Here is an 11,776-nt window from a genome sequence, read left to right as displayed (position 1 = left end):
AAGCACAGTTTATACAATATAAAATAAATAATATAATCATATAATAAAATATGCAAAATATGTTTTTAGAGTTTTTTGAGCACTAGAAAATAATACTCCACTCTACCAGACTACTGTTAAAATTAGGAGCAGAACCATAATAGTTTGAATTTAATTTAAAGATTTTAAGAAGGATGCAAATATCCAAAGAAAGGACTTAATTATACATCATAATATTTTATAATTGATGTCTACTCGAAAAAAACTATTGCAAATGATTAAAATGCAAATGTAATGTATAATTACAGGCTCCAATTTATTATGCCAACTCAATTAAAAAGAACTTTTTATTATTCAATGTTTTTGTAAATACTAAATTCCATTAAAAAAAAGGTGGGTAAGTGGATGTCGCTCTGCTGTACAGTAGGTTACAAGTGGGTCCCTGTATAATGGATAGTATTAAATTTGAATTCAATGATATAATATCACTGTATAAGAAAAACGATTCTGAGCGGAGACGGTTTGTCAGTCTAGGTATTAGACATACCTTAGGTATTAGGTATACTTAACTATAGTATTAAAAAAAATTGACCTATAATAGGTATCAATAGTAAATTCCAAATTAATCATATCACAATATCCATTAGGTAACGCGTTATACATCAACAACAAACCGTGGTACTATCATAGATATACATATAATAGTATACTTTAGAAGTTTCAAGTACCCACAAGTAATATTATACAATCACAACAAAATTACTAAAATAGTTATTTCCAGGTTTTTTTATATGTAATTTCGTACAAATTTGAATTTAAAATGACTATAAAAATAAACTGTGCTTATGTATATCTTAGAATTTTTGGTAACAAAATTAAATATTTACGTGAAATCTTGTTTTAAATTTTCAATCCTTAGATATAAAAGTTGAACATTTTATAAATTTTTAACTACAAAATAATTATTCAATTTTAAATTTGATAAATTTTGTCAAAATTTCACCTTCAAATGCTTATAAAAAAAATGTGTGCCTATGTATTTTTAATATTTTACAATTGCTATTGTAACAATATATTAGGAGCATTGTATTAAATGTTTACACTTTTTGGCCCAATAGATAAAACTTTATTAATATTTATAGATTATAAATAATAAACTATTGGAAAAATTTTACTTTTGACCCCCCAAAGTACCAACTAGATTCACTTTCCTATCAGAAAAGGTACTGTTGAAGAAAATCCAAGCACTTTTACTGTCCTAAAAGGTGATGACAGACACAAATAAAATTTTAAAAAATTAATAAATTAAAAAAAACACACATCATTGTAAAATCAATACATTCATCGTTCCACCCAGAATTTAAAATACACATCATTGTAAAATCAATACATTCATCGTTTCACTCAGAATCTAAAATATCGAAAATACTAAATAGTTGTAAATACTAAATACTAAATGGACTGAGGCCTTATTCCATCAACTATTGTCTATTTCGTATTAGGAATCAGTGCACTAGGACGACGTTTATGACGGTATTTATAATATATAGCATTATAGCTATACACGTCTTATACCTATATATATATGTGATATTCACAATAGATACGTAGTACTGGACGGAAATTATTAATTGGGGAAAAAAATTTAAAAATAGCTGGAAAATTAAATTCAACTATAATGTAATCATGATTCATGACATAATTTAAGTACCTATTAAATTCCATGAAAAAACCGTTAATTTTTTTGGTCAGGAATAGGTTTTGGTTATAAAACCGGGATTGAAAATATGAGGTAACCGCTTTGATGTTAATATTTGGATATTTAACTTGATTACCGATAATCAATAACCGCTTCCAGCATTCCAAAACTAAAAGTGTTTATCGGTTTTCGGTTCTCAAATTTAAGGTTTTTTACCGGTTTTCGTTACAAACCGGTTACCGGTTTTAAGCCCTGTATATAACAATACATTTTTATTTAATTGGTCAAAAAGCATGAAAATATAATACACGGCCCCTAATATATTTTTACAATAGCAGTTGAAAAATATTAAAAATACATATGTACAATTTTTTTATAAATATATCAAGTTTTAATTTAGACAAAATTTATCAAACTTACAATTTAAAACGTGAGTAAGATGATGTCACTCTGCTGTATAGTAGGTTACAAGTGGGTCAATGTGGATCGTATTAAAATTGAATTCAATGATAAATGATAATTTGTATCCATGATAAAAATAGAAATATAAACCATTGTAAAACCATTAGCTTCTAAAATGATTTAGTAGTTAACGCCACTGGCCGTTGGTACTTGGTCACGCCTTGAACAAGATTTTGCTCAATAATAATTGCAACGAAACCATTTTTTGTTTGTTTGCAACTTAAGCCGTTGGGTGGTTTTTACTATGTAGGTTTTTAAACACGTTTACACAGTTTGGCAGATTTTTTAGTGGGCACCCGTAGGTATCTGTCGACTGTCATGCCCGGGTGGGGGATAGGGATCAGCACGGGCTGTTTTTTTTCGGCCCGATCCGACCAAAAGGTTAAACATATAAATTGTCGACGTCCAGGCCCGGTCTGTTTGTAATGTTTTCCTAAGTCCAACCCAACCAGGCCCGTTTGTAATTTTTTTCAAAGTCCAACCTGACCATGCCCGTTTGTAAATAAAAATATACATCAACTTTATTTCCTTTCAGTATTGACATAGTAGACAAAAATTGGTTTTTACAAGTGATCTATTTATAAATATCATACAGTCTGGTAATACAATTATTATTATTAATTTAGATAATCTAGATCACATAATATAGTGTTACGAATTAAATTAATAAGTTTTATTTTTGACTGACCCGGCCCGATGAATAATATTACGATCCCACCTATAACCAACCCGTAATATTTAAATTATGGCCCGGCCCGTACCAAGTCCGGCCCGTGCTGATCTCTAGTAGGGGATGGCGGCATTCCTCTCCGGACACCAGTGGCGTATTTACGGGGGGGATATGGGGGATAGATCCCCCCCTTGACCTTTTTTTTCTGTAAAGTTAAGTTTACTTATTTACTGTATTTCTCAATAGGATACTACTTTTAAGTTTTAAGTAGGTATAGCTGTTTTCTAAATATTCTAGCCGTGGTAATTTGTTATACCTACTATACGCCACTATTGTCGTTCGTGACATAAATATCGGAAAATAAAAACATATACATTTATGGTGGTATGGTAACTATACTTTTGAATTTTCCGCGAATTATTTTTCATGCATGGTGAGTATTTATAATAAACCCGATAAATAGTCGGTAAATAAACAAAATTACCATGAAGACTGTAGATTTACCGTATTAAACACGGGATTTTCGTTAATATGAATTTATAATAAACGCTATTAGGTACTAAACAATTTGTGTTAATTCTTATTTCACCTTGATCCACACCAATCTCAACAAGTTAGGGGCTTTTAAAAGTGTATTTTATATTAGTATTTATTGAGTGTACCTATTATTATATATTTCATCCCCCCCCCCTATCAAAATTCCTAAATACGCCACTGCCGGACGCCGTGACTTGCCCGAAGAAAAATGCCACCCGCGGCCGAGGTTTTAAACCGGCGTCGGTCCGCTCGGCCACTCCATCCCCCCTTACTGCTTTTATAACACACCATTCAAATGACCCTGCATTTTAATATACTATTGTATAAAATATGTATTATTATCGATATTACTTATGTATTATGTATTATTTTAATACTTAAATAAAGAAAATATATTTATTTATTTGAAAAAAAAAACTTGATTTAGGTACATTTAGGTAGGTATATATTAAACGAAATATATTATGTTTATTATATGATATAGCACATTTTAAGCACGAACTCAAAATGAAATAAGAATATATTTTATGCTTTTCAAAACATATACTACCGAATCGTGCAGAAATGAGAATAATTGTATAATAATATTTATTCCGTGAAAATTGAAAACAAAACGTTTTATTTAAATTTGTGCCAAACCGTTGTTTTAGACTGATATATATATATTATATCGAATACAAGTATAAAGCGATATTTCCATTTTACATTCAATATACTACGATAGATAAGTTCAATATCCTATGATAAATATATACGATTTTCACTGTTCAAAATATGTTAAAGTCTAAAGTTTTTCCAATTAGCCTTTTACTCGTAATTTTCGTAATTGTTGTTCAGGTGAGTTGGTATTTAATTAGTATTATTAACTATTTGGTACCTATAAAATATAAATACCGAACGTCTTGTAATGATTTTCCCGGTCCATAACTATTTATTTTTTTATAGACTTGCGTTGTACCTGTTAATGTAAAGTGCGGAGGTGGTGGTGGTTGCTGCTGTTGTTGTGGAGGCTGTGGAGGCTGCGGCGGTGGTGGTGGATATGGAGGCTATGGAGGCTATGGCGGAGGTGGCTGTGGATGTGGTTGTGGCGGATGTGGTGGTTGCGGGGGACACACATTATGTGGTAGCATTAGGGGATGTATTTGTTAAGTATAATAAATAAATATAGGTACCATGAAACCTTAATATCAACTACAATATTTCATTAAACAATAATTATTTTATAAGTCTTTTCAATTTTTCTGTATTAATAATTTTATTTTATCCCCAAATTTCATGTTACTTACCTACATATTTAAATATTTACATAATTCTGTTTCTGTAGTTTTGTTATTATTATACCTACCTATTTCAGCTATTTGTAATTATTCTGCATAATATGTTGTGAACATTTTTATTTTTATTTTTTGTATTATAATTTATTTACATTAATACATTATACACTTACACCTACACGGTGAATCAGTAATAATAAGAACTAAGAAATATTTAATGTCATAACACATTTATAAGTGTACTTATATAATAAAAATTATAATATATATTTTATTAATATTATTAATATAATAATATGATTTCTTTTTAATTTAAGGTAATAAGTAATCATTAATCGTTAATCGTAATGCAATAATGTAATACGATAAGTAGAGTTGCGATAACTCGAAAGTGGATGGGAATAAAAAATAGTTTTGACTAGTTTCGAGATATATTTTATTCGAGATGACTAACACAAAATCATCAAAATTAAGTCATAATGAAATAAAATTGTATAAGTTATGATTTAGGCGACCGATATCTAATGACCTGTATAATATTATATTAAACGGTGGTTTGAAATGAGGTGGACTTTAGTTACTCCTCCATGAAATAAAGACCTTGATAAATACAATAAACACTATCATTTTTATCAATTTACTATTTAATTTGTTTTATACTTTTATCATAAAATTGCTTTCTTTAGTTCTTCTAAAAAGTGTGTTTTGTTAACACTCCGTGAGTTGTATATATTGTATTTACTTACTTGTATTTGTATTGTGTATACTGTGCACATTACCCAAATTTGTTCAGCTAGTCAGCGTTTTAATTATATGTTTGTGTAAAAAAAATTCTTTTGGTGTTATACTGTGTGGTGATTAAACATATGAAGTACCTACAGGTAAGATATTATATCATGATGGTATTATTTAAAATTAACAAAATAGTTACTAATATTATTGTTTGTTTAACTTATAGTATTATTCATTTCACTTATTATGGATGATCCAAATCTGACTACCGCAGTATCTTCAGCTGGATTTTTACCTACCACTTCTGCAAATTATTTAGTTATGCCTTTCACTCCTACTGTGCCTAGTGTTCCAATGCCTCAGTCTATGGTTTGGTCTCCAATGCAACAAGCTCCATTAGTTGTACCTGTAACACCACATGTAGTCTCTGCTCCTCCGCGTTTCAATCCACGCGCTACTCGTAAAAATTTCCGTCAACCAACACCTTCAGAACCACCTATCACTGTATTTGTTGGAAATATTTCTGAAAAAGCTCCTGACACTATGATAAGACACATTTTGGCAACTTGTGGAAATATTGCATCTTGGAAGAGAGTACAAGGATTTGGTTTTTGTGAATATTATGGAGCTGAAGCTGCCTTACGTGCCATTAAAGTTTTACATGATATGGAGGTAGGCGGTAAAAAACTTGTGGTGAAAGTAGATGCAAAAGCGCAAGAAACATTAGACCAGTTTAAGGCTGAAAAAAAAGGTACTGATGATTCTGAAGAAAATCAACAATTTGAAGTATACTGTCGACAAAGAATAAACAGTATAATTACAGACCACAATGATGAAATGACCAAAGAAGGAAAACAAAATGAAGAAGAAGACAAACCAAGCATAGTTGATGGTGTTGGATTTGATATGGTGCCAAATGAAGATGAAAAGAAAAATTTAATTTTCCGAGAAATAGGCAAGTTCCGAGAAGTCATGAAAAAACGAGAAGAAGAAAAGGAAGTTGAAAGAAAAAAGAAACAAGAAAAGGAAAAATTAAATGGAAGACATGCAACTCCAGATAGTCCAGATTCTGAAGAAAATAGAAGGATTCGTCGTAGAGAAGAACGAGATAAAAGAGAAAAAGAAAAAGAAGAAAGAGACAAAAGAGAAAGAGAAAGAGATGAAAGGGATAAGCGTGACAGGGAAAAGAAAGAAAGAAGAGACAAAGAAAGAGAACGAGAAAAAAAAGATAGAGAAAAAAGTATTGACAAGGAAAACCGTAAAGAAAAAGACCCAGAAAAAAGTCGAGGCCACTACGATAAAAATAGATTACGAGAAAAAGAAATAGAAGAAGAAGAGCTGGAGTTAAAAAAAGATGATGATAGGCGAAGAGAGAGAGAACTAGCATATCAAGAGAAACGTAAACAATGGGAAATCAGAGAAAATCAAAAGAAAAAAGAATTATCCAAAGAACGTGCTAAAAAACAAATGATAGAAGAAGAAAGAGAAAGAAATGCTAAAAAACTTAAAGAGTTTTTAGAAGATTACGATGATGACAAAGATGACCAAAAGTACTATAAAGGCAGAGATTTGCAAAAACGAATCGAACTGCGTGAAAAAGAAATAGAAGAAGACGGAAGAGATCGACAAAAAGAGAAAGATGAACTGGAAATCATTCGGGAAAAAATATATAATAACGTTGATTTGAAAGATCCAGAATTAGAATTTGCTAAGGTATTAAAAGCCAGAGAAGAAATGTATAAGCCCAAATTATTAATAGATGTTGCAGAAAAACAAAAAGATAAATTAAAACGCTATGAAATGGAAATTGAAAAGGAAATTGAAAATCAGAAAAACATGGAAGTTGAACAGGAGCGTCAGAGGCATGTTATGGAAAAAGCACTAACACCCAGTCCGCAGCAGCCAGCTACACCACCCAGTGTTGAGTCTCAAACACCACCACCTGAATTTGCACCTATGACTCAACCTACCACTTTAATGATTAAGAAAAGAATGGATGTCAAAGATGTATTTAACAACGATGATGAAGAATTGCCTAGGCCAAAAAAAAGAAAACTGGTTCCTCTCGATTACACCGACAAAAAAGAAGAAGAAAGTAAAGCAGTCGAAGAAAAGAAAAAAAGTATCCGTCAGTTAATTGAGCGCATTCCCACTGATAAAGACGACTTATTCTCATTTCATCTTGATTGGACAGTAGTTGACAACCAACTGATGGAAAAACGCATTAGGCCGTGGATAAATAAAAAAATCATTGAATATATCGGTGAGCCAGAACCAACGTTGGTAGATTTTATATGTTCAAAAGTGTTAGCAGGTAGCAGTCCTCAGGCTATACTCGACGATGTTCAGATGGTACTTGACGAAGAAGCTGAAGTGTTTGTCGTAAAAATGTGGAGACTTTTAGTATATGAGGTTGAAGCTAAAAAATTAGGCTTGGTTAAACTAGAAGAAAATGGTCATAAAGACCCATAGGTAGTTTGTACAATAATTAATGTGTAACTTTCTGTAAATATAATATAATTCAAATATTGTATCAATTGAAAATCTATTTACATTTTTACCCCAACACATTACACACTATTTTTTCATTGCATCATTGTTTTCAACAATACCTAATTGATTAAAAATAAAAATATCTGTGTCTAAAAAATCTATACTATTTTTATTTTGTGTGTAAAAATATATGCTGTGCATTTAAAATATTATAATTATAACATTATAATACCCTTTGAACTTTATTCACTTATTGTGTACTAAATATGTATGGATTAATTAATTTTTTATTTATTATAAAATATTTAAAGTTAAAATGTTAAAATTATTGAATGTTGTCCTCGATTAAATACAATGAGTATACACATAAATTGCCGTTTTGTAATTTAATAAATTCAGACCGAGTTCAAACTTCTAATGTTTTCATAAATATTTTATTATTTATGTTAAACCATTTCGCAGCAAGTAAACTACTTTATGGTCAAATAATAAATATTATTTCAACAAAACTATAGAAGTATAAGGTATTTTTATCACTTAACATAGTTGTTGTAATTATATAGAATATCATTAATTATTATAGTTATTCCAGAAAAAATCTGTATTTTTTATGAAGTGTTCTTAATAATAAAATTGAGAATTTTTTAATGGTATCTGGATAATAACAGGTTATGTTTTGGCTAACCTTGGCAATGGAATAATGGATGGTGACATGGTGTTATACAATATTAAATTTGAAACTAATAATAAAGTGTCACACTTAGGTAATACACATTACACAAAGCAAAACTGTTATTAGATTAATTCAAAAACATAATCATCTTATAGATAGACAGATAGCTAATTGCTTAAAATACAATTAAATATAAATAGTTTGAATAATATCTTCTCAATTACATTGATAGCTAAATTAAGCTTTTTTTCACAGAAAAAAAAAAAAAATATATTTTGTTGTTCCTAAATTGTATGTAGGTACAATAGAATTAACATAGGTTATTACTTATTTGTATATTTATACTATAATATTATGCTACTACCTATTAGTACTATACAAATACTATTGATACAATACCTTACAAATTCTATGGTTGGCTAATAGTTTTCAATTTTAATTGTAATTGAAAAATTGTTAACACAATGTGTTTTGGCCAATTATGTATTCAATCTAGGGTCTAAAATAATATGTTCATTCAGTTCATTGTTCACCCTAACAAACTAAATACAAATATTTCTCTGTATTTAATTGAAATAATAACTAACAAAATAACCAGTATAAATAGTCGAGATATGATAAATTATAAATTAAAATCTCATAATGAAAAATATTATGATCAAGACTTGAGATAAAGCCAAGAGTTACACAGTACCAACATTCTCAGCAAGTTTCTAATTAAAAAACCAAAACAAGGATTTAAAACATAATTACAGCTTAAATTATTTTTTTTCTATGAAAATATTTACCATCTGTTGATAATAATTAATGAATATTGAATTATATTTTTAAAATTTTGAAAAGTAAATAAGAGGCTTTTATGAAAATCTTTTTTTTATTTTTATTTGCGATTTATTTAAAGTCTACTCAAAGCAGCACAAGATACAAAAAAAGTTTTTTTTAATTTGAAAGAATGTTCAATTCTAAGAATAATGGTATAGACCTTTACGTTTCAACTCAAATTATTCAATAAGTTATGAGCAATTGAAAAAAACACATGACGTGTTTGGGCCCGGCTCATCGTAATTGCCTGTCTTATACGTGTAAAAGTTCCTCGCTTCACATGATTTACCAACCTAATAATCTAAATATTTTATTTTTAAAATTCAATTTACATATAAATGTGTGGATTTATGTGTTTAAGACGATAAAAGTATCAGAATTTCAACAGAAAGTTAAGTTTTTTAAATATTAAAAATATATAAAGATATATTTGAATTTTTATTTCATATTTATATGGCCATGATGCGCCGTTTACTAAAAATATCACCTTAAAGGTTTATTAATATTTAAAAAACTAAGCTATATTGAATTTCTGATACTTTTATCATCTTAAACACATAAAATCACACATTTATAAGTAAACTAAATTTCATAAATAAAACTTTTAGATTGGTAAATTGTTGTGTGAAGCGAGGAACTTTTACATGTATAAGATAGGCATTTATAATAAGCCGGGCTCAATGACATCACACAGCTATTCTACATATATTAATATCTCTTGAAGTAATCTTTTTTTTTTCATCAGATTTTCGACATATCATTTAATATAGCCATAGCTACAATAACTATAACATTTAAAAAAAAAATTTAAAGAAAATTTTTTTGTGTTGCATGCTTCTTTAATCTAGAGCCAAAAGAAAACAGTAAATAATGGTATGGAAACTTAAAAGAAATTCCCATTTGCAACAAATTATCATAATAGCAAAATTGAATTTTTAAATAGTTCATCATAAATTATGCAACATTCAAATTAATTAAAAAAATTTATATTTTACACTAGGTATTGACTAACTTACAAATCCAGTCTTTGGTGGATTCTAAGGTAAAACATGTTATAAAAGTTAACATTTGAAGTATAAACTTGAAAAATATATATTATATTATATATTAGCAATTGAATAGTACTAAAATACATTTAAACCTCAACATTATTAAAATATATTCAAATTATCCATAATATAAATCGGGATAGTGGCCAAATGAAATCAAGCGGCAATGCTAAACATGCAGTCCCCGGTCAAGCCCAACCCATTATGCCTAGTCTCTAGGTAGACAACTGCCCATGGGTCTGTGCATAAAGCCTCCCCACAATTTTCTATTCTTTCTATCAATGAAACCTACTTACACATTTTTTTTATAATAAAATAGAAACAAGACTTGTGTTTAAAAAAAACTTGAGTTTATTTTATACAATCATTTCAACCAACAACAGGTACAACTGGAACAGCAGGTACTGCTACTTCAGGTTTTGATTTAATATCACTGGTTGGTGCAATGGGTAGAATTTCTTCTTTAGGTTCTGCAACGCTGACATTGTCTGGCAAAGGCTTCTTTGGGCCAAGTTTACCTGTTTGGTCCCACGGCAACATAATTTTTACCTTGATACCCAAAACGCCTATGAACATAAAATTTATCAATAATTTTCATGAATAGAATATTAAAATTTGCAGCAATTACCTTGTCTTAACAAAACGTGTCTAGTAGCAACATTGACGTAATCATTGCATGGGTCACCACTGTGAATCATAAGTCCATCAACGAATTTCATTGATTTAGCACGCTGACCTCTTAATTTACCAGATACTACAACTTCACATCCTTTAGCCCCACTTTCCATGATGAACCTCAACACACCATAACATGCCCTCCTGACAGCTAGACCACCAATCAACTTGTAACGTAATGACTCTGCTTGGGCAACAGCACATAATCCACGTTGCGCTACTTTCTCGGCGAAAAGTTCGACTGCCTTATCTTTGAAGTCAAAACGTTTCTGGATAAGAGACGTAAGTTCGCGAATACGGCGTCCCTTGTCACCCAATACATTTTGGGTACGTGTTGCAGAAATAACAATTTCTGTACGTGATGGAGCAGCACGGACATCAACGCCAGAATAACCATCTTCAGCAAGTTCTCGTGTCAAGAACTCGTTGAGTTCTGCACGTAACATACCATCAGACACAAACTAAAAATTAAACAAAACCAATATTATAAAACCAATTAATATTATATACACTAACAAGGTAATAGCTCTGGTAAAGTGATAAGAAGGGATTTGTTGATTGTCACAAATTTTTTTTTTATTAGGAGAAAAGATACTTTGATTTTACATTCATACAGGGAGTTTTAATAAATAAACCTTTCGAATCCACCTATTTGAAATTGTAAGTAACAAATCACACGAAAAAGTATAAACTACCATAAACAAAAATATT

The 11,776-nt window shown here is 29.7% G+C and overlaps 3 protein-coding genes across 3 annotated transcripts; 2 read left to right on the top strand and 1 right to left on the bottom strand.

Annotated features, from left to right (window-relative positions):
• The first annotated feature begins 3,927 nt into the window (after positions 1-3,927).
• On the top strand, positions 3,928-4,566 carry LOC107885370 (chorion class high-cysteine HCB protein 13-like). Its single transcript, XM_016809000.2, has 2 exons — positions 3,928-4,184; positions 4,293-4,566. Exons 1-2 carry the CDS (start codon positions 4,122-4,124, stop codon positions 4,494-4,496), a joined length of 267 nt encoding a protein of 88 aa, XP_016664489.1. The 5' UTR covers positions 3,928-4,121; the 3' UTR covers positions 4,497-4,566.
• Positions 4,567-5,300: 734 nt separating this feature from the next.
• LOC100162888 (RNA-binding protein 25) lies at positions 5,301-8,005 on the top strand. Its single transcript, XM_001947256.5, has 2 exons — positions 5,301-5,502; positions 5,580-8,005. The coding sequence occupies exon 2, from the start codon at positions 5,600-5,602 to the stop codon at positions 7,823-7,825; it is 2,226 nt and encodes a 741-aa protein (XP_001947291.1). The 5' UTR covers positions 5,301-5,502; positions 5,580-5,599; the 3' UTR covers positions 7,826-8,005.
• Positions 8,006-10,718: 2,713 nt separating this feature from the next.
• Rps3 (ribosomal protein S3) lies at positions 10,719-11,527 on the bottom strand (the record flags this gene model as incomplete). The annotated part of the gene is given in 2 exon segments (NM_001135941.1): positions 10,719-10,956; positions 11,019-11,527. Coding segments are annotated over 2 exon segments (706 nt in total), but the record flags the coding sequence as incomplete, so codon positions are not given.
• Positions 11,528-11,776: the final 249 nt, after the last annotated feature.

Source organism: Acyrthosiphon pisum, chromosome A2 (assembly GCF_005508785.2).
Source record: "Acyrthosiphon pisum isolate AL4f chromosome A2, pea_aphid_22Mar2018_4r6ur, whole genome shotgun sequence".
Classification (NCBI taxonomy): domain Eukaryota; kingdom Metazoa; phylum Arthropoda; class Insecta; order Hemiptera; family Aphididae; genus Acyrthosiphon; species Acyrthosiphon pisum.
Note: the sequence above shows the minus strand (reverse complement) of the source record. Positions and strands in the feature narration are given on the sequence as shown.